The 27033-nt window shown below is 47.4% G+C and overlaps 1 protein-coding gene across 1 annotated transcript in view; it reads left to right on the top strand.

Moving 5' to 3' along the window:
- The window catches only part of LOC124028287 (tumor protein D54-like), a gene marked incomplete at both ends in the record, with an annotated part of 28825 nt that extends 1920 nt beyond the window's left edge, over positions 1–26905 (top strand). Inside the window, 3 exons of the mRNA XM_046340391.1 lie at positions 15461–15562; positions 23792–23818; positions 26861–26905. Of these exons, the coding sequence (XP_046196347.1) occupies positions 15461–15562; positions 23792–23818; positions 26861–26905 (174 nt within the window). The remainder of the gene's footprint in view (positions 1–15460; positions 15563–23791; positions 23819–26860) is intronic.
- Positions 26906–27033: the final 128 nt, after the last annotated feature.

The following is a 27033-nucleotide window of genomic DNA, read 5'->3' on the forward strand; positions in this document are numbered from 1 at the left end:
ATGACTGCTGAACTATCAATAATTTAGATCATGTGTTTCTCTTTCTGTCTCTGTCTTTCTCTGTCTCTCAGTCTCCCCCAGGTGTGTTTTTAAAAATAAAAATACAATTAAAACAATTTGACCAGACAATAGAGTATGGTCATTGTAGTTTAGTGCCAGAACATTTATTAATTAACTATGTAGAATAATGACCTGTTGAAAACTACAACTCCCTACTACATCATATCTCTGTAGGCGTGAATCAGACAGCCAGCCTGGCACAGTTCAGGCCTGTACATCTCTAAGCCCGTCGGTTCTCTAGCAATGTCAGAACCACTGAGAACTTAGCGAGTGGAATGAGAAAGTTTACCTCTCTCTCTCTCTCTCTCTCTCTCTCTCTCACCCTCAATGTCTATTTGAGCACCTGCCGTGGGCTACCAGGGTCTGCAGTGTACCCTGGCTACTGTATCATTGGGTCTTGATTCTATAACACTGACCTTTTGTGGGTTCCTCTGCCTCCCTGCGTGTGTGTGTGAACTCACATTCCCATGATACCATCTGTTTATATAAGCAAGTTTCTATTTTTATAATATAGTTTAGTTTTAACTTGGCAGAAAGATGCAGGGTCTCCCTAGTTATCCCGATTGCATTGGGTGTCGTCGTAACGAAGTTTTCCACGTTCAGTAGGCAGATATTGTTTCACCTTTTGCAGATAGAAATATATTATGTAGAACAAAACAAACTTCTGACATGTAGAATAAAAGAATCACGTCAGCTCTACTCGTGACATTTCTATCGGTACATTCCACTAAGTTCTGCCTCTCTCCCTCTGTCTTTCTGTCTCTTTCTCTCTCTGTCTTTCTGTCTCTTTCTCTCTCTGTCTTTCTGTCTCTTTCTCTCTCTGTCTTTCTGTCTCTTTCTCTCTCTGTCTTTCTGTCTCTTTCTCTCTCTGTCTTTCTGTCTCTTTCTCTCTCTGTCTTTCTGTCTCTTTCTCTCTCTGTCTTTCTGTCTCTTTCTCTCTCTGTCTTTCTGTCTCTTTCTCTCTCTGTCTTTCTGTCTCTTTCTCTCTCTGTCTTTCTGTCTCTTTCTCTCTCTGTCTTTCTGTCTCTCTCTCTCTGTCTTTCTGTCTCTTTCTCTCTCTGTCTTTCTGTCTCTTTCTCTCTCTGTCTTTCTGTCTCTTTCTCTCTCTGTCTTTCTGTCTCTTTCTCTCTCTGTCTTTCTGTCTCTTTCTCTCTCTGTCTTTCTGTCTCTTTCTCTCTCTGTCTTTCTGTCTCTTTCTCTCTCTGTCTTTCTGTCTCTTTCTCTCTCTGTCTTTCTGTCTCTTTCTCTCTCTGTCTTTCTGTCTCTTTCTCTCTCTGTCTTTCTGTCTCTTTCTCTCTCTGTCTTTCTGTCTCTTTCTCTCTCTGTCTTTCTGTCTCTTTCTCTCTCTGTCTTTCTGTCTCTTTCTCTCTCTGTCTTTCTGTCTCTTTCTCTCTCTGTCTTTCTGTCTCTTTCTCTCTCTGTCTTTCTGTCTCTTTCTCTCTCTGTCTTTCTGTCTCTTTCTCTCTCTGTCTTTCTGTCTCTTTCTCTCTCTGTCTTTCTGTCTCTTTCTCTCTCTGTCTTTCTGTCTCTTTCTCTCTCTGTCTTTCTGTCTCTTTCTCTCTCTGTCTTTCCTGTCTCTTTCTCTCTGTCTTTCTGTCTCTTTCTCTCTCTGTCTTTCTGTCTCTGTCTTTCTCTCTCTGTCTTTCTGTCTCTCTGTCTTTCTGTCTCTTTCTCTCTCTGTCTTTCTGTCTCTTTCTCTCTCTGTCTTTCTGTCTCTGTCTTTCTGTCTCTTTCTCTCTCTTTCTCTCTTTTCTCTTTCTGTCTCTTTCTGTCTCTTTCTCTCTTTTCTCTTTCTGTCTCTTTCTGTCTCTTTCTCTCTTTTCTCTTTCTGTCTCTTTCTGTCTCTTTCTCTTTTCTCTTTCTCTCTTTTTCTGTCTCTTTCTCTCTTTTCTCTTTCTGTCTCTTTCTGTCTCTTTCTCTTTCTCTTTCTCTCTTTTTCTGTCTGTCTCTTTCTGTCTCTTTCTGTCTCTTTCTCTCTCTTTCTCTCTCTGTCTTTCTGTCTGTCTGTCTCTCTGTCTTTCTGTCTCTTTCTCTATCTTTCTCTCTGTCTTTCTCTAACTTTCTCTCTCTGTCTTTCTGTCTCTTTTCTCTCTCTGTCTTTCTGTCTCTTTCTCTCTCTGTCTTTCTGTCTGTCTTTCTGTCTTTCTCTCTCTGTCTTTCTGTCTCTGTCTTTCTGTCTCTTTCTCTCTCTTTCTGTCTGTCTTTCTGTCTTTCTCTCTCTGTCTTTCTGTCTCTGTCTTTCTGTCTTTCTCTCTCTTTCTGTCTCTTTCTCTCTCTTTCTCTATCTCTTACTATCTCTTTCTGTCTCTTTCTCTCTTTCTCTCTCTTTCTCTCTCTTTCTCTCTGTCTTTCTCTCTCTTTCTCTCTGTCTTTCTCTCTCTTTCTCTCTCTGTCTTTCTCTTCTTCTCTCTCTGTCTTTCTTCTCTCTCTGTCTTTCTGTCTCTGTCCCTCTCTCTCTCTCTCTCTCTCTCTCTCTCTCTCTCTGTCTTTCTGTCTCTTTCTCTCTCTTTCTGTCTCTCTCTCTCTGTCTCTCTCTCTCTCTGTCTTTCTGTCTCTCTCTGTCTTTCTGTCTCTTTCTCTCTCTGTCTTTCTGTCTCTTTCTCTCTCTGTCTTTCTGTCTCTTTCTCTCTCTGTCTTTCTGTCTCTTTCTCTCTGTCTTTCTGTCTCTCTCTCTCTGTCTCTCTCTCTGTCTTTCTGTCTCTTTCTCTGTCTTTCTGTCTCTTTCTCTCTCTGTCTTTCTGTCTCTTTCTCTCTCTGTCTTTCTGTCTCTCTCTCTCTCTCTCTCTCTCTCTCTCTCTCTCTCTCTCTCTCTCTCTCTCTCTCTCTCTCTGTCTTTCTGTCTCTTTCTCTCTCTGTCTTTCTGTCTCTTTCTCTCTCTGTCTTCTGTCTCTTTTCTCTGTCTTTTCTGTCTCTTTCTCTCTCTGTCTTTCTGTCTCTTCTCTCTCTGTCTTTCTGTCTCTTTCTCTCTCTGTCTTTCTGTCTCTTTCTCTGTCTGTCTTTCTGTCTCTGTCTTTCTGTCTTTCTCTCTCTGTCTTTCTGTCTTTCTCTCTCTTTCTCTCTCTGTCTTTCTCTCTCTTTCTCTCTCTGTCTTTCTGTCTCTGTCTTTCTCTCTCTGTCTTTCTCTCTCTGTCTTTCTCTCTCTGTCTTTCTCTCTCTGTCTTTCTCTCTCTGTCTTTCTCTCTCTGTCTTTCTCTCTGTCTTTCTCTCTCTGTCTTTCTCTCTCTGTCTTTCTGTCTCTGTCTTTCTGTCTCTTTCTCTCTTTCTCTTTGTCTCTCTGTCTTTCTGTCTTTGTCTCTCTGTCTTTCTGTCTTTCTCTGTCTTTCTGTCTTTCTCTCTGTCTTTCTGTCTTTCTCTCTCTGTCTTTCTGTCTCTTTCTTTCTGTCTTTCTGTCTCTTTTTCTCTTTTTCTCTGTCTTTCTGTCTCTTTCTCTCTCTGTCTTTCTGTCTCTTTCTCTCTGCCATGCTTTAACGTGCCACTGTTGGTTTGCCAAATAGTTGCTGTCTATCCTCAACTAACCCCGTATAGTCCCTTCTGTCAGACTAGATCTCTTTCTGCTTGGGGAAACTTCAAGGCCTGCTGTGTGGGACTGGGGAAATGGCTTGTTGTACTCCACTGAGGGGAGCTCAAGCTCTAGATCCATCTCTTTTCCCTTTTGGATGGGTGGCTAACTGGCAATGACTCTCTGTCTCTCTTCTTCTATCACTTCCTGTTTCCTGCGCTGTATTTCCTGTTAACACCCAGGATGTCACCTTGTTTTTAAGGTGACATCCTCATTCCCACTTCCTCTGAACCAACAACTTAATATCTCTGATAGTTTTATAGCTAGGTTTGGTCGCTCTCCCGATGTTCATAACATCCTTCTCTCGTCCTGGTATTGAAGGTATTACTGGCTTAGTACACGAGGGGGCGCCAAAACAACTCAAATGCCCACTGGGTGTTAATTATCAGAATGCAAAAACAAAATTTAACACGAGTAATGGCAAATTTACATGAATGCTGCTAGATAAAATATGCCAACGACCGCAAACTAAAATAAACAAATGGCAAAAACAGGAAATCCCATCTACATATATAGGTCGGAGTTACCGAATGTCATTTGTGGTGAGTTTGGACATTTACAAGCGATGTGAACGAGAGACATTGTGCAAATGAACAACATTTTGAAGCACGCTTGTCTGAAGGAAGAACAGCAGTGGCTCTGGAGCAGCATGTGAACACACTGTCTTTGTGGAGTCTGGAGTCCTAGGCAACGACCTACCTGCGCTACTCTGAGAATGGGAGGGGGGAGGGGACAGGCCGAGAAGGGAGAGGAGAGAAAACGCAAAGAAATCGAGATGGTGGCAGCTGTACAAATAACTCATCCAAAGGACTTTGACTTCTCCAGACACGGCAGCAGTTAACACTGATGCCCAGACACCTTTTTTAAATTCAGCAACGTAACACGACACCTATGTTTAAGTTGCTAGTTAACACAGAATTCCATTTTATTTTTTTAACAGCATAGAAATATCTTGCTGTGTTTTTGTAAACGTAGATTTAAAATGCTTATTGTAATTTCTGCTTGGCATCAGACTAATTTTGTGCTTGATTTGCACTTCTCCACACTCGGATGAGAATTCACCAAAAGGCATTCTACCAGCAGAGAACACTCTGATGTGGAGCTACTGTTCTCCATCATTCTACCAGCAGAGAACACTCTGATGTGGAGCTATTGTTCTCCATCATTCTACCAGCAGAGAACACTCTGATGTGGAGCTACTGTTCTCATCATTCTACCAGCAGAGAACACTCTGATGTGGAGCTACTGTTCTCCATCATTCTACCAGCAGAGAACACTCTGATGTGGAGCTACTGTTCTCCATCATTCTACCAGCAGAGAACACTCTGATGTGGAGCTACTGTTCTCCATCATTCTACCAGCAGAGAACACTGATGTGGAGCTACTGTTCTCCATCATTCTACCAGCAGAGAACACTCTGATGTGGAGCTACTGTTCTCCATCATTCTACCAGCAGAGAACACTGATGTGGAGCTACTGTTCTCCATCATTCTACCAGCAGAGAACACTCTGATGTGGAGCTACTGTTCTCCATCATTCTACCAGCAGAGAACACTGATGTGGAGCTACTGTTCTCCATCATTCTACCAGCAGAGAACACTCTGATGTGGAGCTACTGTTCTCCATCATTCTACCAGCAGAGAACACTCTGATGTGGAGCTACTGTTCTCCATCATTCTACCAGCAGAGAACACTCTGATGTGGAGCTACTGTTCTCCATCATTCTACCAGCAGAGAACACTCTGATGTGGAGTTACTGTTCTCCATCATTCTACCAGCAGAGAACACTCTGATGTGGAGTTACTGTTCTCCATCATTCTACCAGCAGAGAACACTCTGATGTGGAGCTACTGTTCTCCATCATTCTACCAGCAGAGAACACTCTGATGTGGAGCTACTATTCTCCATCATTCTGCAGAGAACACTCTGATGTGGAGCTACTATTCTCCATCATTCTACCAGCAGAGAACACTCTGATGTGGGAGCTACTGTTCTCCATCATTCTACCAGCAGAGAACACTCTGATGTGGAGCTACTGTTCTCCATCATTCTACAAGCAGAGAACACTCTGATGTGGAGCTACTGTTCTCCATCATTCTACCAGCAGAGAACACTCTGATGTGGAGCTACTGTTCTCCATCATTCTACCAGCAGAGAACACTCTGACTCTGATCTGTGGGAGCTACTATTCTCCATCATTCTATCAGCAGAGAACACTCTGATGTGGAGCTACTGTTCTCCATCATTCTACCAGCCCAGAGAACACTCTGATGTGGAGCTACTGTTCTCCATCATTCTACCAGCAGAGAACACTCTGATGGAGCTACTGTTCTCCATCATTCTATCAGCAGACAGCACTCTGATGTGGAGCTACTGTTCTCCATCATTCTATCAGCAGACAGCACTCTGATGTGGAGCTACTGTTCTCCATCATTCTATCAGCAGACAGCACTCTGATGTGGAGCTACTGTTCTCCATCATTCTATCAGCAGACAGACTGATGTGGAGCTACTGTTCTCCATCATTCTACCAGCAGACAGACTGATGTGGAGCTACTGTTCTCCATCATTCTACCAGCAGAGAACACTCTGATGTGGAGCTACTGTTCTCCATCATTCTACCAGCAGAGAACACTCTGATGTGGAGCTACTGTTTCTCCATCATTCTATCAGCAGACAGACTGATGTGGAGCTACTGTTCTCCATCATTCTACCAGCAGACAGACTGATGTGGAGCTACTGTTCTCCATCATTCTATCAGCAGACAGACTGATGTGGAGCTACTGTTCTCCATCATTCTATCCCGGCAGACAGACTGATGTGGAGCTACTATTCTCCATCATTCTATCAGCAGACAGACTGATGTGGAGCTACTGTTCTCCATCATTCTACCAGCAGACAGCTCTCTGATGTGGAGCTACTGTTTTCAGTGTAGCCCAGACTACTTTTAGTAATAATGCCAGATTAGGATGACATTGTTTCTATGATAAACATAAAAAATATGATGTCCATGCATAATATTAGCTAAAACAAATATATAAAACTTGCTTTTTCATTGTAATCTCATTTACTTGTGTGACTGGCAGCCAAATAGTGTCACAAATGAAGCTGTTTTTTGCCGAATGTGACAAAAACCCCCACTGCCTTTCAATATAAACCGCGACCCCCTGTCAATACACAGCTGGACTTCCATGTTCCCACTTTCTCCCGTTGTGCTAGTTACAAACAAACGCCCTGTTCTGGGAGCTACGATAAACTGCCATAATGTGGACCGGAGGAATAAAGAATTCTGTCAGGGTTTTTCTCCTAATGTATTGCACAAGTCGACTGCATGTATTTTTTTAGCTAAAATAGCTACAAATATAATAATGTATTGAGGATGTTGGAGGAAAAGCTTTTGCGTGGCTATTTCCATATAGCCAAGTATAGATTTTATAGCCTAGTGGTTAGAGCGTTGGACTAGTAACCGGAAGGTTGCGAGTTCAAACCCCCGAGCTGACAAGGTACAAATCTGTGTTTCTGCCCCTGAACAGGCAGTTAACCCACTGTTCCCAGGCCCTCATTGAAAATAAGAATATGTTCTTAACTGACTTGCCTAGTTAAATAAAGGTAAAATATATATATATATATATAAAAAACTCCCTTCTGTTAGTTTGTTGGTTGATTTTTCACGCTTAAAACGAGGGTAACTGGAATACATGGGGTAACGACGGTTTCCCCCTCTCTCACTATACATTTCATTATATCCTGCATCTGTGTGTTTTAAGGTAGTGAAACTACCACATCCACCATTGCTGCAGAAAATGAAATTGTCCGAGGTGGCTGAAGGCCTACATGAAGACATGGTGCTTATTTGTCAGCAAATCTTACACTGTCCTTTCAGCGCATAAATATAACACACACACAGAGAGCAGAGTTTCTCCACCAGACAAACAGCCCAGACCCACCACAGGATTGTGTGGGAGAGGACAGGGGAGGATTGGAATGCGAAAGAGACTGAAAGAGAGCTGGACTGATAAGCGACCATGGGCGAGAGGGGAGAAGGAGGGGAAAGACAGGGGGAGGGAGGAAGCTGAGGGACTGGTGAGGGAGGGAGAAGGAGGGAAGACAGGGGTGAGGGAGGGGAGAGAAGGAGGGAAAGACAGGGTGAGGGAGGGAGGAGGGAGGGAAAGACAGGGTGAGGGAGGGAGAGAGGAGGGAAAGACAGGGTGAGGGAGGGAGAGAAGGAGGGAAAGACAGGGTGAGGAGGGAGAGAAGGAGGGACAGGGTGAGGGAGGGAGAGAAGGAGGGAAAGACAGGGTGTGAGGAGGGAGAGGAGGGGGAAAGACAGGGTGAGGGAGGGGAGAGAAGGAGGGAAAGACAGGGTGAGGGGAGGGACAGGGTGAGGGAGAGAAGGAGGGAAAGACAGGGTGAGGGAGGGAGAGAAGGAGGGAAAGACAGGGTGAGGGAGGGAGAGAAGGCGGTGGGCTGGTCCCCAAAAAACGGTTGTCTTGCTTGATCAGTCATATGACTCTGAGGCGTCAGTCGCGTGGCGTCAGTCGCGTGGCTCTGAGGCGTCAGTCGCGTGGCTCTGAGGCGTCAGTCGTGTGACTCTGAGCGTCAGTCGCGTGGCTCTGAGCGTCAGTCGCGTGGCTCTGAGGCGTCAGTCGCGTGACAGGCGTCAGTCGCGTGACTCTGGGCGTCAGTCGCGTGACTCCTGAGCGTCAGTCGCGTGACTCTGGCGTCAGTCGCGTGACTCTGAGGCGTCAGTCGCGTGGCTCTGAGGCGTCAGTCGCGTGGCTCTGAGGCGTCAGTCGCGTGGCTCTGAGGCGTCAGTCGCGTGGCTCGGGAGACGTCAGTCGCGTGGCTCTGAGGCGTCAGTCGCGTGGCTCGGAGACGTCAGTCGCGTGGCTCTGAGCCGTCAGTCGCGTGGCTCTGAGACGACAGTCGCGTGGCTCTGAGACGACAGTCGCGTGGCTCTGAGACGACAGTCGCGTGGCTCTGGAGCGACGGTCGCGTGGCTCTGGGCGTCAGTCGCGTGACTCTGGGCGTCAGTCGCGTGGCTCTGAGACGACAGTCGCGTGGCTCTGAGCGTCAGTCGCGTGGCTCTGAGGCGTCAGTCGCGTGACTCTGAGGCGTCAGTCGCGTGACTCTGAGGCGTCAGTCGCGTGACTCTGAGGCGTCAGTCGCGTGACTCTGAGGCGTCAGTCGCGTGACTCTGAGGCGTCAGTCGCGTGGCTTGGGAGGCGTCAGTCGCGTGGCTCGGAGTGAGGATGTAGAATGAACGAGAGTGCCTGTGTAGGGATAACGCTATGGCTGTGATGCTAGTATCAAAAACTAATAAGAATAATCCATGGCAAAAAATGAAAACGTGAAACAGACTCGACTCTTTCGGTCTTTTTAAAACCTGCTGTATGTAAAATATTGTTTTCTATACCTTGGAAAATAAATGTTTTATTTCCAACATTAGGGCTTTGTCCTTAAACAAGTGAAATCCGCTTCGTGTTTTATTTCCAACATTAGGGTTTTGTCCTTAAACAAGTGAAACCGCTTCGTGTTTTATTTCCAACATTAGGGTTTTGTCCTTAAACAAAGTGAAATCCCACTTTCCAACATTAGGGTTTTGTCCTTAAACAAGTGAAATCCGCTTCGTGTTTTATTTCCAACATTAGGGTTTGTCCTTAAACAAGTGAAATCCGGTGTTTTATTTCCAACATTAGGGCTTTGTCCTTAAACAAGTGAAATCCGCTTGTGTTTTACTTCCAACATTAGAGAGGCGTTGTCGCTTAAACAAGTGAAATGTTTTTTACTTCCAACATTAGGGCTTTGTCCTTAAACAAGTGAAATCCGCTTCGTGTTTTATTTCCAACATTAGGGCTTTGTCCTTAAACAAGTGAAATCCGCTTCGTGTTTTATTTCCAACATTAGGGCTTTGTCCTTAAACAAGTGAAATCCGCTTCGTGTTTTATTTCCAACATTAGGGTTTTGTCCTTAAACAAGTGAAATCTGCTTCGTGTTTTATTTCCAACATTAGGGTTTGTCCTTAAACAAGTGAAATCCACTTCGTGTTTTATTTCCAACATTAGGGTTTTGTCCTTAAACAAGTGAAATCAACCGTGTTTTATTTCCAACATTAGGGTTTTGTCCTTAAACAAGTGAAATCCACTTCGTGTTTTATTTCCAACATTAGGGTTTTGTCCTTAAACAAGTGAAATCCACTTCGTGTTTTATTTCCAACATTAGGGCTTTGTCCTTAAACAAGTGAAATCCGCTTCGTGTTTTATTTCCAACATTAGGGCTTTGTCCTTAAACAAGTGAAATCCGCTTCGTGTTTTATTTCCAACATTAGGGCTTTGTCCTTAAACAAGTGAAATCCGCTTCGTGTTTTATTTCCAATATTAGGGCTTTGTCCTTAAACAAGTAAGCTTCGTGTTTTTGTTTGTTTGCCACGATACTAACGAGTGTCGCCATACTGGTATGGTCCTGGGCCCTAGAAGACAGGTATTTTATTTGGTTTGTCTGTGTGTTGCGTGGGAGATCTCTTAATTGGGTCTAGACAGGATCATCAGTGTATCAGTGTTTTTACAGATGCATTAAAAAAAAGTCAATTTAAAAATAAAAATTGTTTTAGTCAGACTACAGCTACAGCTACAATTTCCATTGTAGACAGCAGAACTAAAGCCTCATCCTCCTTTCCCATGCAGGTGACTGTACTGACAGGCATCTATATATGTTAACATTACACTAACAATGATGTTCAGGCACTGTGCATGGTTTGTGCTCAACGAAGGACTAATCCAATAGGTTCTAATGCTTGACACATTTAGTCCATTTTATGTTTATGAAAAGTATTTACAAAGAGTTTTTAAAAATAAATAAAAATAAATCACTAAAAAATACACAGATGTGACTGCCAACTACGTCCAAGCTTGAGGAAGGTGTTGTGTTGGGTCCTCAAATCAAATCAAATTGTATTTGTCACATACACATGGTTAGCAGATGTTAATGCGAGTGTAGCGAAATGCTTGTGCTTCTAGTTCCGACAATGCAGTGATAACCAACAAGTAATCTAGCTAACAATTCCAAAACTACTGTCTTATACACAGTGTAAGGGGATAAGGAACATGTACATAAGGATATATGAATGAGTGATGGTACAGAGCAGCATACAGTAGATGGTATCGAGTACAGTATATACATATGAGATGAGTGTGTAGACAAAGTGGCATAGTTAAAGTGTCTAGTGATACATGTTAACCCTCTAACGCAGGGTTAACAAAACTCATGTGGCCCCACCTGGGTTGCTTTATTGCCCCCCACCCCCCCCCAGCGCGACACAGCTGATTTCAAATCATCAAAAGCTTGATGATGTTGTTTATTTGAATCAGCTGTGTAGCGCTGGGGCTGGCAACAGAAACGTGCACCCAGAGGGGGACCCCAGGGACCGAGTTTTGAGAGAAACCCAGCTGTAATAAAACCGTAGAAATTCAATGCGACACTTTCTGGAACTTTTCCAAAGACTGATGCATTGTCATTAGGGTTACTATTGTTCCAGTATATGCACTATTCAAACAAATCAAGTATTGTGGCAAGTTTTTGGACTGTCTGTTATATTTGTGTGTGTGTGTGTGTGTGTGTGTGTGTGTGTGTGTGTGTGTGTGTGTGTGTGTGTGTGTGTGTGTGTGTGTGTGTGTGTGTGTGTGTGTGTGTGTGTGTGTGTGTGTGTGTGTGTGTGTGTGTGTGTGTGTGTGTGTGTGTGTGTGTGTGTGTGTGTGTGTAATAAGGGTTCTAGTTATGTCCTACTTTTTCCGTAGATATCTCTAAGCGTCTGCAACTTTGGATGAAATTGCTCTCTGTAAGCTGAGTTGAGTTAGTCATTTTTATTTTGCCTGACTGTTTGTGTTATCTCACAGCGTCTGCAGCTTTGGATGAAATTGGGAGGGGCTTCTAACTATTTTATTTTGCAGTTGCATTTTGATTGGCAGGGAGGGGTTCTGACTGTTCATGCTGTTTGATTGGAGGGGGAGGGCTTCTGACTGTTCATGCTGTTTGATTGGAGGGGGAGGGGCTTCTGACTGTTCATGCTGTTTGATTGGAGGGGAGGGGCTTCTGACTGTTCATGCTGTTTGGATTGGAGGGGGAGGGGCTTCTGACTGTTCATGCTGTTTGATTGGAGGGGAGGGGCTTCTGACTGTTCATGCTGTTTGATTGGAGGGGGAGGGGCTTCTGACTGTTCATGCTGTTTGCCCTGTTCATGCTGTTTGCCCGGAGGGAGGGGCTTCTGTCTGTTCATGCTGTTTGCCCGGAGGGGGAGGGGCTTCTGACATTTCATGCTGTTTGATTGGAGGGGAGGGGCTTCTGACTGTTCATGCTGTTTGCCCGGAGGGGGGAGGGGCTTCTGACTGTTCATGCTGTTTGATTGGAGGAGGGGCTTTTGACTGTTCCTGCTGTTTGATTGGAGGGGGAGGGGCTTTCTGACTGTTCCTGCCTCTCTTCTGTTTGGCTGGTGGTATTTGGATGGCCCTGCATGACCACCTTCACCTAAATCATGTGAGCTTGTGTGGGACAACAACAACAACAACAACGGTTATATTTGTCTGGTCAGCTGAATAGTCATCACCTCTGACCCGCTGTACGAAGTGTAACAAGATGTCATTAATTGATGAGCCATAGTTTCTCCAACTGTCTTCTCAGTATTATCATACAGTCATCAATACCATTTTTTGCATTGGTCAGTCAGTCTGAATAGGAAATCAGTTTTCTGGGATAAAGATGAGAGGACTTAGACATAGAGACTTGTGTACTGAACGGATGGCTAGTAAGACATGATTACTCGATCAGGGGTGACTTAACTTTTGATCACCTGCTTGTGTGAGGCCTGTACAGGGTGGCTCCAACACGCCTAACAGCCATCCTTTCAGAGGGCTGTGGTGGGCTTATAAATACTATGGGCAGGAATGTGTTCCGATCCGTTGTGGGACGCCTGGTTTAGAAGCCTGCGGTGGATGGTTCTATAAAGACTCAGTGTGGGGATTTAAGCACAGTGATGTCTGGGTAGTTTTCTGCTTTAAGTTGGTACTGCAATACTAATGGGTCACAAATTATTCTGTCCCAATTATCCCATTATTATTATTATTATTATAATAATTAACATTTCTGTTTAAAACATCTGAAATAAGCCTGAAATGCCTCGTTTGAAAGATCAGGGATAAGTTTAAGCTGTTTTGTGCAACAACCTGCTCTCCTTAACACTCCTCCTCACCCTACTGGGTTGGTAGTCCTCACCCTACTGGTTGGTAGTCCTCCTCACCCTACTGGGTTGGTAGTCCTCCTCACCCTACTGGGTGGTAGTCCTCCTCACCCTCCTGGGTTGGTAGTCCTCCTCACCTCCTGGGTTGGTAGTCCTCCTCACCCTACTGGGTTGGTAGTCCTCCTCACTCTGCTGGGTTGGTAGTCCTCCTCACTCTACTGGGTTGGTAGTCCTCCTCACTCTACTGGGTTGGTAGTCCTCCTCACTCTACTGGGTTGGTAGTGCTCCTCACTCTACTGGGTTGGTAGTCCTCCTCCTCTACTGGGTTGGTAGTCCTCCTCACTCTACTGGGTTGGTAGTCCTCCTCACTCCTACTGGGTTGGTAGTCCTCCTCACCCTACTGGGTTGGTAGTCCTCCTCCCCTACTGGGTTGGTAGTCCTCCTCACCCTACTGGGTTGGTAGACCTCCTCACCCTACTGGGTTGGTAGACCTCCTCACCCTACTGGGTTGGTAGACCTCCTCACCCTGCTGGGTTGGTAGTCCTCCTCACTCTACTGTGGGTTGGTAGTCCTCCTCACTCTACTGGGGTTGGTAGTCCTCCTCACTCTACTGGGTTGGTAGTCCTCCTCACTCTACTGGGTTGGTAGTCCTCCTCACCCTACTGGGTTGGTAGTCTCTACTGGGTTGGTAGTCCTCCTCACCCTACTGGGTTGGTAGTCCTCCTCACCTACTGGGTTGGTAGTCCTCCTCCCCTCTGCCCTCACTGGGTTGGTAGTCCTCCTCACCCTGGGTTGGTAGTCCTCCTCCTGCCCTACTGGGTTGGTAGTCCTCCTCACCCTACTGGAGGTAGTCCTCCTCACCTACTGGGTTGGTAGTCCTCCTCACCCTACTGGGTTGGTAGTCCTCCTCACCCTCCTGGGTTGGTAGTCCTCCTCACCCTTGCCCTACTGGGTTGGTGAGTCCTCCTCACTCTACTGGGTTGGTAGTCCTCCTCACCCTGCTGGGTTGGTAGTCCTCCTCCACTCTACTGGGTTGGTAGTCCTCTTCACCCTCCTGGGCTGGTAGTCCTCCTCACCCTGGGCCATAGTCCTCCTCACTCTACTGGGTTGGTAGTCCTCCTCACTCTACTGTGGGTTGGTAGTCCTCCTCACCCTACTGGGTTGGTAGTCCTCCTCACCCTACTGGGTTGGTAGTCCTCCTCACCCTACTGGGTTGGTAGTCCTCCTCACCCTACTGGGTTGGTAGTCCTCCTCACTCTACTGGGTTGGTAGTGCTCCTCACTCTACTGGGTTGGTAGTGCTCCTCACCCTACTGGGTTGGTAGTCCTCCTCACCCTACTGGGTTGGTAGTGCTCCTCACCCTACTGGGTTGGTAGTGCTCCTCACTCTACTGGGTTGGTAGTCCTCCTCACCCTACTGGGTTGGTAGTCCTCCTCACCCTACTGGGTTGGTAGTCCTCTTCACCCTACTGGGTTGGTAGTCCTCCTCACTCTACTGGGTTGGTAGTCCTCCTCACCCTACTGGGTTGGTAGTCCTCCTCACCCTACTGGGTTGGTAGTCCTCCTCACCCTACTGGGTTGGTAGTCCTCCTCACCCTACTGGGTTGGTAGTCCTCCTCACCCTACTGGGTTGGTAGACCTCCTCACCCTACTGGGTTGGTAGTCCTCCTCACCCTACTGGGTTGGTAGTCCTCCTCACCCTACTGGGTTGGTAGTCCTCCTCACCCTACTGGGTTGGTAGTCCTCCTCACCCTACTGGGTTGGTAGACCTCCTCACCCTACTGGGTTGGTAGTCCTCCTCACCCTACTGGGTTGGTAGTGCTCCTCACCCTACTGGGTTGGTAGTCCTCCTCACCCTACTGGGTTGGTAGTCCTCCTCACCCTACTGGGTTGGTAGTCCTCCTCACCCTACTGGGTTGGTAGACCTCCTCACCCTACTGGGTTGGTAGACCTCCTCACCCTACTGGGTTGGTAGTCCTCCTCACCCTACTGGGTTGGTAGACCTCCTCACCCTACTGGGTTGGTAGACCTCCTCAACCTACTGGGTTGGTAGTCCTCCTCACCCTACTGGGTTGGTAGTGCTCCTCACCCTACTGGGTTGGTAGTCCTCCTCACCCTACTGGGTTGGTAGTCCTCCTCACCCTACTGGGTTGGTAGTCCTCCTCACCCTACTGGGTTGGTAGTGCTCCTCACTCTACTGGGTTGGTAGTGCTCCTCACTCTACTGGGTTGGTAGTGCTCCTCACTCTACTGGGTTGGTAGTCCTCCTCACCCTACTGGGTTGGTAGTCCTCCTCACCCTACTGGGTTGGTAGTCCTCCTCACCCTACTGGGTTGGTAGTCCTCCTCACCCTACTGGGTTGGTAGTCCTCCTCACCCTACTGGGTTGGTAGTCCTCCTCACCCTACTGGGTTGGTAGATAGGAACTCTTGCTAATTCCTCAGTATTTCTGCATTCTTGTTTTGCTGCTCTTGTCTGTCAGACTTATTAACCCCTTAGTGGCAAATAATCTTCCTTCTGCTCGCGACAGAGGCGTAATCTATTCTAAACTAAGTCCTGTTTTTCAATCATGTTCTAATGATATGTATATTTAGTGTATCTATCCTCTCCCGCCAGGTACAAGAAGACACAGGAGACCCTGTCTGTGGCGGGACAGAAGACCACAGCTGCCTTCTCCACCATGGGAACTGCCCTCAGCAGGAAACTGGGAGACATGAGGTACAGACCAAGACTCAAAATGGCCGCCCTCAATCCCTTTCTGTAGAGCAGTTTCGGACAAGCACGGAGTTGTAAAACCTAGAGGTGTCACCTCAGTCCTCTTTTCCATTAGGTTGTATACGTTTATTTGGTGAGGCCACAACAACCCTCTTTCTGGTGAGAGCTAGTCCCGCCTCCCTAATCTAGAACACCTGATTCCGCTGCACACCTGGGGCCTCATTTTAGAACCGTTGGGTCAATTTGACACTCAATATCTGCGTGCTTCCTTTCATGAAAAGACTGTGCACAAATATTGATTTATAATATACAGTGAGTCAGACCTGTTGTTAAACTGCGTGTGTGTCAACGAGCGTTGTCACGCTGCCTGGAAACGCCCATCATTCACCTTTTTACGATCTGCTCAATCGTGTGTTTTTTTTGTACTTTGTAAATATGGAAATTAGGCCAAGACCCAAGCTAAAGGAAATGGCAATGGTGGACTTGATTAAATGTCTTTGGAGGTGTAGCCTAGTGGTTAGAGTGTAGAGGAGGCAGGGTAGCCTAGTGGTTAGAGTGTAGAGGCGGCAGGGTAGCCTAGTGGTTAGAGTGTAGAGGCGACAGGGTAGCCTAGTGGTTAGAGTGTAGAGGCGACAGGGTAGACTAGTGGTTAGAGTGTAGAGGCGACAGGGTAGACTAGTGGTTAGAGTGTAGAGGCGACAGGGTAGCCTAGTGGTTAGAGTGTAGAGGCGGCAGGGTAGCCTAGTGGTTAGAGTGTAGAGGCGGCAGGGTAGCCTAGTGGTTAGAGTGTAGAGGCGGCAGGGTAGCCTAGTGGTTAGTGTAGAGGCGGCAGGGTAGCCTAGTGGTTAGTGTAGAGGCGGCAGGGTAGCCTAGTGGTTAGTGTAGAGGCGGCAGGGTAGCCTAGTGGTTAGTGTAGAGGCGGCAGGGTAGCCTAGTGGTTAGTGTAGAGGCGGCAGGGTAGCCTAGTGGTTAGTGTAGAGGCGGCAGGGTAGCCTAGTGGTTAGTGTAGAGGCGGCAGGGTAGCCTAGTGGTTAGTGTAGAGGCGGCAGGGTAGCCTAGTGGTTAGTGTAGAGGCGGCAGGGTAGCCTAGTGGTTAGTGTAGAGGCGGCAGGGTAGCCTAGTGGTTAGAGTGTAGAGGCGGCAGGGTAGCCTAGTGGTTAGAGTGTAGAGGCGGCAGGGTAGCCTAGTGGTTAGAGTGTAGAGGCGGCAGGGTAGCCTAGTGGTTAGAGTGTAGAGGCGGCAGGGTAGCCTAGTGGTTAGAGTGTAGAGGCGGCAGGGTAGCCTAGTGGTTAGAGTGTAGAGGCGACAGGGTAGCCTAGTGGTTAGAGTGTAGAGGCGGCAGGGTAGCCTAGTGGTTAGAGTAGAGGCGGCAGGGTAGCCTAGTGGTTAGTGTAGAGGCGGCAGGGTAGCCTAGTGGTTAGTGTAGAGGCGGCAGGGTAGCCTAGTGGTTAGTGTAGAGGCGGCAGGGTAGCCTATGGTTAGTGTAGAGGCGGCAGGGTAGCTTCCAGTGGTTAGAGGTAGAGGCGGCAGGGGAGCCCTAGTGGTTAGGAGGTAGAGGCGGCAGGGTAGCCTAGTGGTTAGAGGTAGAGGCGGCAGGGTAGCCTAGTGGTTAGTGTAGAGGCGGCAGGGTAGCCTAGTGGGTTAGAGTGTAGAGGCGACAGGGTAGACTAGTGGTTAGAGTGTAGAGGCGACAGGGTAGCCTAGTGGTTAGAGGTAGGAGGCGGCAGGGGTAGCCTAGTGGTTAGAGGTAGAGGCGGCAGGGTAGCCTAGTGGTTAGAGTGTAGAGGCGGCAGGGTAGCCTAGTGGTTAGAGTGGAGGCGGCAGGGTAGCCTAGTGGTTAGTGTGGAGGCGGCAGGGTAGCCTAGTGGTTAGTGTGGAGGCGGCAGGGTAGCCTAGTGGTTAGTGTAGAGGCGGCAGGGTAGCCTAGTGGTTAGTGTAGAGGCGGCAGGGTAGCCTAGTGGTTAGTGTAGAGGCGGCAGGGTAGCCTGGTGGCTAGTGTAGAGGCGGCAGGGTAGCCTAGTGGTTAGTGTAGAGGCGGCAGGGTAGCCTAGTGGTTGTTTAGGGTAGAGGCGGCAGGGTAGCCTAGTGGTTAGTGTAGAGGCGGCAGGGTAGCCTAGTGGTTAGGTGTAGAGGCGGCAGGGTAGCTGGTGGTTAGAGTGTAGAGGCGGCAGGGTGCCTAGTGGTTAGAGTGTAGAGGCGGCAGGGTAGCCTAGTGGTTAGAGTGTAGAGGCGGCAGGGTAGCCTAGTGGTTAGAGTGTAGAGGCGGCAGGGTAGCCTAGTGGTTAGAGTGTAGAGGCGGCAGGGTAGCCTAGTGGTTAGAGTGTAGAGGCGGCAGGGTAGCCTAGTGGTTAGAGTGTAGAGGCGGCAGGGTAGCCTAGTGGTTAGAGTGTAGAGGCGGCAGGGGTAGCCTAGTGGTTAGAGTGTAGAGGCGGCAGGGGTAGCCTAGTGGTTAGAGTGTAGAGGCGGCAGGGTAGCCTAGTGGTTAGAGTGTAGAGGCGGCAGGGTAGCCTAGTGGTTAGAGTGTAGAGGCGGCAGGGTAGCCTAGTGGTTAGAGTGTAGAGGCGGCAGGGCCTGGTGGTTAGAGTGTAGAGGCGGCAGGGTAGCCTAGTGGTTAGAGGTAGAGGCGGCAGGGTAGCCTAGTGGTTAGAGTGTAGAGGCGGCAGGGTAGCCTAGTGGTTAGAGTGTAGAGGCGGCAGGGTAGCCTAGTGGTTAGAGTGTAGAGGCGACAGGGTAGCCTAGTGGTTAGAGTGTAGAGGCGGCAGGGTAGCCTAGTGGTTAGAGTAGAGGCGGCAGGGTAGCCTAGTGGTTAGTGTAGAGGCGGCAGGGTAGCCTAGTGGTTAGTGTAGAGGCGGGGCAGGGTAGCCTAGTGGTTAGTGTAGAGGCGGCAGGGTAGCCTAGTGGTTAGTGTAGAGGCGGCAGGGTAGCCTAGTGGTTAGAGTGTAGAGGCTACGGCAGGGTAGCCTAGTGGTTAGAGTGTAGAGGCGGCAGGGTAGCCTAGTGGTTAGAGTGTAGAGGCGGCAGGGTAGCCTAGTGGTTAGTGTAGAGGCGGCAGGGTAGCCTAGTGGTTAGAGTGTAGAGGCGACAGGGTAGACTAGTGGTTAGAGTGTAGAGGCGACAGGGTAGCCTAGTGGTTAGAGTGTAGAGGCGGCAGGGTAGCCTAGTGGTTAGAGTGTAGAGGCGGCAGGGTAGCCTAGTGGTTAGAGTGTAGAGGCGGCAGGGTAGCCTAGTGGTTAGAGTGGAGGCGGCAGGGTAGCCTAGTGGTTAGTGTGGAGGCGGCAGGGTAGCCTAGTGGTTAGTGTGGAGGCGGCAGGGTAGCCTAGTGGTTAGTGTAGAGGCGGCAGGGTAGCCTAGTGGTTAGTGTAGAGGCGGCAGGGTAGCCTAGTGGTTAGTGTAGAGGCGGCAGGGTAGCCTAGTGGTTAGTGTAGAGGCGGCAGGGTAGCCTAGTGGTTAGTGTAGAGCGGCAGGGTAGCCTAGTGGTTAGTGTAGAGGCGGCAGGGTAGCCTAGTGGTTAGTGTAGAGGGCGGCAGGGTGGCCTAGTGGTTAGTGTGTAGAGGCGGCAGGGTAGCCTAGTGGTTAGAGTGTAGGAGGCGGCATGGTAGCCTAGTGGTTAGAGTGTAGAGGCGGCAGGGTAGCCTAGTGGTTAGAGTGTAGAGGGCGGGCAGGGTAGCCTAGTGGTTAGAGTGTAGAGGCGGCAGGGTAGCCTAGTGGTTAGAGTGTAGGAGGCGGCAGGGTAGCCTAGTGGTTAGAGTGTAGAGGCGGCAGGGTAGCCTAGTGGTTAGAGGTAGAGGCGGCAGGGTAGCCTAGTGGTTAGAGTGTAGAGGCGGCAGGGTAGCCTAGTGGTTAGAGTGTAGAGCGGCAGGGTAGCCTGGTGGTTAGAGTGTAGAGGCGGCAGGGTAGCCTAGTGGTTAGAGTGTAGAGGCGGCAGGGTAGCCTAGTGGTTAGAGTGTAGAGGCGGCAGGGTAGCCTAGTGGTTAGAGTGTAGAGGCGGCAGGGTAGCCTAGTGGTTAGAGTGTAGAGGCGGCAGGGTAGACTAGTGGTTAGGTAGAGGCGGCAGGGTAGACTAGTGGTTAGAGTGTAGGCGGCAGCCTAGTGGTTAGAGTGTAGAGGCGGCAGGGTAGCTAGTGGTTAGAGCGTTGGACTAGTAACCGAAAAAGGTTGCAAGTTCAAACCCCGAGCGCGGGACAAGGTACAAATCTGTCGTTCTGCCCCTGAAAAGGCAGTTAACCCACTGTTCCTAGGCCGTCATTGAAAATAAGAATTTGTTCTTAATTGACTTGCCTAGTTAAATAAATAAAAAACTACTGCATAAGTTAAGATGGGATATTTCACCGGTATGAAACCATCTGTCAGAAAAGGTGAATTTATTCTTGCGATGATCATGGAAATGAAACGGATGCTGATTCCTAATTAATTTACAATGTAAAGATTTTTTTTTTTTTAACTCAAATTATTTTGCTCTTCTCATTAACGGCAAATCATAGCATTTTTATTATATTTAGGTTTTTAAATAAAAAATATTGTATTATATTGTAAAATATTGTCATATATTCCTGCAGAAGGCTACTATAGCCTACTGTTGCTTTCTGGGAATGTAATGATTCAAACACTAGACACTGCGTGCTCCTGGTCTAAAGGTTTGTGGGAGGCTAAGCACATGTTCTTCCCCACATGCTCACGTCAAGCTACGATTTTATAAATGACTACTTTTTGTGCGTATGCAACATTTATGAATGAGGCCCCCAGGGCCTTGATTAGCTGCAACATTTATGAATGAGGCCCCCAGGGACCTTGATTAGCCAGTAGTTTTCCAGGAGGAGTGTTTGGCAGCTCTGATGTAGAAAACACTATCTGCGTTTACTCTCCTGGAAGACTTCTGGAAGTAGACACTGTAGATTTTACACTAACCCCCCCACCCTCACCCTCCCAGATTTGACTAATAACCGCCTTTGTCTGCAGTCAATTCCACTTGGTTGCTCCAACTTCAACTAGCCATGGAGGACCATGCTTTTTTACAGCCATGTTATAGATCTCTTGTAATCGAACCAAATGTCTGAAGGCCTTTTTTTAACATGTGGTTTGATTCAACACTTTAATAATTTGTTGTAAATAATCCATCCATTCATCTATCACCCTCGTAACATATTATCTCTTAGTGTCTACTTAGATCTCAGGAATATGTCTACTAACATTAACTATTCATTATTATTATTATTACTATTATTATTAATGTTGTCCAAGTCCACGTTGACGTGTGTGTCATCACCCTCTCCTTGTTTCCCTGTTCCTGGATCCATTACTCTGGCCTTGCAACAGATCCATTACTCTGGCCTTGCAACAGATCCATTACTCTGGCATTGCAACCGATCCACTATTCTCGACGCTTGCAACAGATCCATTACTCTGGCCTTGCAACAGATCCATTACTCTGGCCTTGCAACAGATCCATTACTCTGGCCTTGCAACGATCCATTACTCTGGCCTTGCAACCGATCCATTACTCTGGCCTTGCAACAGATCCATTACTCTGGTCTTGCAACCGATCCATTACTCTGGCCTTGCAACCGATCCATTACTCTGGCCTTGCAAGCGATCCATTACTCTGGCCTTGCAACAGATCCATTACTCTGGCCTTGCAAACAGATCCATTACTCTGGCCTTGCAACCGATCCATTACTCTGGCCTTGCAACAGATCCATTACTCTAACTATAGGTCTGTATCCTCCCTACAGCAGGGTTGTTGAATTAGACCAGACTATAGGTCTGTATACTCCCTACAGCAGGGTTGTTGAATTAGACCAGACTGACTATAGGTCTGTATACTCCCTACAGCAGGGTTGTAGAATTAGACCAGACTATAGGTCTGTATACTCCCTACAGCAGGGTTGTTGAATTAGACCAGACTGACTATAGGTCTGTATACTCCCTACAGCAGGGTTGTAGAATTAGACCAGACTATAGGTCTGTATACTCCCTACAGCAGGGTTGTTGAATTAGACCAGATTATAGGTCTGTATGCTCCCTACAGCAGGGTTGTTGAATTAGACCAGACTGACTATAGGTCTGTATACTCCCTACAGCAGGGTTGTAGAATTAGACCAGACTATAGGTCTGTATACTCCCTACAGCAGGGTTGTTGAATTAGACCAGATTATAGGTCTGTATACTCCCTACAGCAGGGTTGTTGAATTAGACCAGACTATAGGTCTGTATACTCCCTACAGCAGGGTTGTTGAATTAGACCAGACTATAGGTCTGTATGCTCCCTACAGCAGGGTTGTTGAATTAGACCAGACTAGGTCTTGTATACTCCCACAGCAGGGTTGTTGAATTAGACCAGACTATAGGTCTGTATGCTCCCTACAGCAGGGTTGTTGAATTAGACCAGACTATAGGTCTGTATGCTCCCTACAGCAGGGTTGTTGAATTAGACCAGACTATAGGTCTGTATGCTCCCTACAGCAGGGTTGTTGAATTAGACCAGACTATAGGTCTGTATACTCCCTACAGCAGGGTTGTTGAATTAGACCAGACTATAGGTCTGTATACTCCCCTACAGCAGGGTTGTTGAATTAGACCAGACTGACTATAGGTCTGTATACCCTACAGCAGGGTTGCAGAACATGGGACCTGGTGTTCAATGCCATCTATCATGTCCCCCATCACCATCATTGCTACCAGGTTTTGAAAAAATTTAATAAAAAAAAAACATGGCTGACTTGTGCATTTCAATGAGGTTTTCTTCTTAAATTATTTCAATACCTGCTAGTGTCCCGAATGCCAACTTTTCCCCTATATAGCCCTATGGTCTAAAATAGTGCACTATGTAGGGAATAGGGTGCCATAGGCCTCTGGTCTAAAGTAGTGCACTATGTAGGGAATAGGGTGCCATAGGCCTCTGGTCTAAAGTAGTGCACTATGTAGGGAATAGGGTGCCATAGGGCTCTGGTCTAAAGTAGTGCACTATATAGGGAATAGGGTGCCATAGGGCTCTGGTCTAAAGTAGTGCACTATATAGGGAATAGGGTGCCATAGGGCTCTGGTCTAAAGTAGTGCACTATGTAGTGAACAGGGTGCCATAGGGCTCTGGTCTAAAGTAGTGCACTATATAGGGAATAGGGTGCCATAGGGCTCTGGTCTAAAGTAGTGCACTATGTAGTGAACAGGGTGCCATAGGGCTCTGGTCTAAAGTAGTGCACTATATAGGGAATAGGGTGCCATGGGGCTCTGGTCTAAAGTAGTGCACTATGTAGTGAACAGGGTGCCATTAGGGCTCTGGTCTAAAGTAGTGCACATAGGGAATAGGTTGCCTGTGAGGCTCTGGTCTAAAGTAGTGCGCTATAGGGAATAGGGTGCCATAGGGCTCTGGTCTAAAGTAGTACTATATAGGGAATGAGATTGCCATGGGCAGACTCGTAATTCTAGCGGTACTATACTAGGGAATAGGGTGCACATAGACTCTGATCTAGTAGTGCACTATATAGGGAATAGGGTGCCATAGGGCTCTGGTCTAAAGTAGTGCACTATATAGGGAATAGGGTGCCATAGGGCTCTGGTCTAAAGTAGTGCACTATATAGGGAATAGGGTGCCATAGGGCTCTGGTCTAAAGTAGTGCACTATATAGGGAATAGGGTGCCATAGGGCTCTGGTCTAAAGTAGTGCACTATATAGGGAATAGGGTGCCATAGGGCTCTGGTCTAAAGTAGTGCACTATATAGGGAATAGGGTGCCATAGGGCTCTGGTCTAAAGTAGTGCACTATATAGGGAATAGGGTGCCATAGGGCTCTGGTCTAAAGTAGTGCACTATATAGGGAATAGGGTGCCATAGGGCTCTGGTCTAAAGTAGTGCACTATATAGGGAATAGGGTGCCATACGGCTCTGGTCTAAAGTAGTGCACTATATAGGGAATAGGGTGCCATAGGGCTCTGGTCTAAAGTAGTGCACTATATAGGGAATAGGGTGCTATAGGGCTCTGGTCTAAAGTAGTGCACTATATAGGGAATAGGGTGCCATGGGGCTCTGGTCTCAAAGTAGTGCACTATGTAGTGAACAGGGTGCCATAGGGCTCTGGTCTAAAGTAGTGCACTATATAGGGAAGAGGGTGCCATTCCATTTGGGACGTACCCCTTGTGTTAAATAGTCTCGCTCTGCTCAGCTCGTTGCTTCTTGCGCCTCACTCTGTGTTTTTTTGTTTCTCTTTTTTTATTTTTTATTGCTGCGTCTGGTCTACAGAGCGCTGCCGTTCTCTAACTCCTTTAGGTAAGACCTACTCTGTGCTGCTGGAACAATCCACTTCACCGACTTCCATCACTTACTATGATCACTTACCGAGAGGTCCTGACTGTTTAATACAACTATAGTCTTTATTTATTTATTTATTTAACCGTGAAATGCTGAATACAACAGGTGTAGACTTAACCGTGAAATGCTGAATACAACAGGTGTAGACTTTACCGTGAAATGCTGAATACAACAGGTGTAGACTTAACCGTGAGATGCTTCCTTAACGAGTCCTTCGCAACGATGCAGAGTAAAAGAATAATGGTAACACGAGGAATAGAATAAACAAGAATGAAGCTACATGTATTTGAGGTAGATATGTACATGAAGGAGGGTAAAGTGACTAGACATCAGGATAGATAATAATAAGGTATCTGAGGTAGATATGTACATGAAGGAGGGTAAAGTGACTAGACATCAGGATAGATAATAATAAGGTATTTGAGGTAGATATGTACATGAAGACAGGGTAAAGTGACTAGGCATCAGGATAGATAATAATAAGATGATGAGAGTAAAATAAAGAACAGAGTAGCAGCAGAGTGTGTTTACACACTTGGTGGCCAGTTTATTAGGTACACCACCCCTCGTTCACAAAAAATGGATCTCTCCTACAGACAGTGAGTCACGTGGCTGTGGATATATGAAGCAGGCAGACAGGCATCGAAGCATTCAGTTACTGTTCTATTTGAAAGTTTAGAATGGGCTAAACGAATTACCTTGACCATAACACGCTAAAAGTGGTTGTCTGGGCCAGGCGTGCCGGTTCCAGTATCTCAGTAACGGCCAGCCTCCTCATGTATCTAGGACAGGACTCTCCAACCCTGTTCCTGGAGAGCTAGCCTCCTGTAGATTTTCACTCCAACCCTGTTCCTGGAGAGCTAGCCTCCTATAGGTTTAAACTCCAACCCTGTTCCTGGAGAGCTAGCCTCCTGTAGGTTTTCACTCCAACCCTGTTCCTGGAGAGCTAGCCTCCTGTAGATTTTCACTCCAACCCTGTTCCTGGAGAGCTAGCCTCCTATAGGTTTAAACTCCAACCCTGTTCCTGGAGAGCTAGCCTCCTGTAGGTTTTCACTCCAACCCTGTTCCTGGAGAGCTAGCCTCCTGTATGTTTTCACTCCAACCCTGTTCCTGGAGAGCTAGCCTCCTGTAGGTTTTCACTCCAGCCCTGTTCCTGGAGAGCTAGCCTCCTGTAGGTTTTCACTCCAACCCTGTTCCTGGAGAGCTAGCCTCCTGTAGGTTTTCACTCCAACCCTGTTCCTGGAGAGCTAGCCTCCTGTAGGTTTTCACTCCAACCCTGTTCCTGGAGAGCTAGCCTCCTGTAGGTTTTCACTCCAACCCTGTTCCTGGCGAGCTAGCCTCCTGTAGGTTTTCACTCCAACCCTGTTCCTAGAGAGCTACCCTCCTGTAGGTTTTCACTCCAACCCTGTTCCTGGAGAGCTAGCCTCCTGTAGGTTTTCACTCCAACCCTGTTCCTGGAGAGCTAGCCTCCTGTAGGTTTTCACTCCAACCCTGTTCCTGGAGAGCTAGCCTCCTATAGGTTTTCACTCCAGCCCTGTTCCTGGAGAGCTAGCCTCCTGTAGGTTTTCACTACAGCCCTGTTCCTGGAGAGCTAGCCTCCTATAGGTTTAAACTTCAGCCCTGTTCCTGGAGAGCTAGCCTCCTGTAGGTTTTCACTACAGCCCTGTTCCTGGAGAGCTAGCCTCCTATAGGTTTAAACTTCAGCCCTGTTCCTGGAGAGCTAGCCTCCTGTAGGTTTTCACTCCAGCCCTGTTCCTGGAGAGCTAGCCTCCTGTAGGTTTAAACTCCAACCCTGTTCCTGGAGAGCTAGCCTCCAACAGTGGTGTGCAGAACGGCATCTCCGAACGCATAACTGGTCGGTCCTTGTCACGGGATTGGCTATTGCAGCAGACGACCACACCTGGTTCCACTACTATCATCTACAATCAAGAAGAAGCAGGTCTAGTCGGGCACGCCATCACCAACGCTGGACAGAAGAGTGGAAAATATTGCCTGGTCTGACGAATCCTAGTTCCTTTTGTGTCAAGCTGATGGCAGAGTCAAGATTTTGTGTAAGCAGCATGAGTCCGTGGCTCCATCCTGCCTGGTGTCAACGGTACAGGCTGGTGGTGTACAGGCTGGTGGTGTACAGGCTGGTGGGCACACGTTAGGTCCCTTGATACCAATTGAGCAATGTTTCCATACCCCGAAGAATTCAGGCTGTGCTGGATGCAAAGGGGTGTCCGACCCAGTGCTAGATGGGTGTACCTAATAAACTGGCCGCTCAGTTTATGGTCTTGTGAGTGTGCAGATAGTCTGAGTAACCAATGAACTATTTAGCAGTTTTCTGAATATTTAACTCTTACCCTCCTAGCCATAGGATTGTAAATCCCATAGCCGATCCTCTGGTACCATTCAGTTAAAAAAAAAATTGAAAGATACATTTCAAATCAATTTTTATTTGTCACATACACATGGTTAGCAGATGTTAGTGCGAGTGTAGCGAAATGCTTGTGCTTCTAGTTCCTTCGGGTTATGATTTAATTAATTACTTTATTATTTAAGAGGAGTTCAGTTCATATAAATTAATTCCCTGCATATTTGAATGATTAATTACCGGAGTGGCCTAAGGCACTGCATCTCGGTGCAAGAGGTGTCACTACAGTCCCTGGTTCGAATCCAGGCTGTATCACATCTGGCGCCGTGATCGGGAGTCCCAATTGGCCCAGCGTCGTCCGGGTTTGGCCGGGGTAGTCCGTCCATTGTAAATAAGAATTTGTTCTTTTAACTGACTTGCCTAGTTAAATAAATGTAAAAAATGTATTAACCTGAAGTGACCACCAGATGGCAGTATCCTCTTTGCACTGACTTGACTTGACTGCAGTCCTACTGTGACCCTGTGTGTGTGTGACTGCTCCAGTGGTGGGCCTGGCTTTGGGCCTGCCTCGTTGCCTTAATAACCCTCTTCTCCGCTTGGCTCCTAATCACTTCTTTGTCTCCCTCCTTTTAACGCTTACAAAGTAGCAACTACTCCATCCGCCATTCGATAAGTATGCCAGCGATGAGGTAAATTAGCTCACACTTTATTTTATTTTGATTTTTTCATTACTTTTAAGTGTCATTTATGAGGATTTTAGTCGTTTTTAGAGTAACACATTGTTGTGGTCTTGTTTGTGGTCTTTTTGAATTTCCCA

Source organism: Oncorhynchus gorbuscha, unplaced genomic scaffold (assembly GCF_021184085.1).
Source record: "Oncorhynchus gorbuscha isolate QuinsamMale2020 ecotype Even-year unplaced genomic scaffold, OgorEven_v1.0 Un_scaffold_3975, whole genome shotgun sequence".
Lineage (NCBI taxonomy): Eukaryota > Metazoa > Chordata > Actinopteri > Salmoniformes > Salmonidae > Oncorhynchus > Oncorhynchus gorbuscha.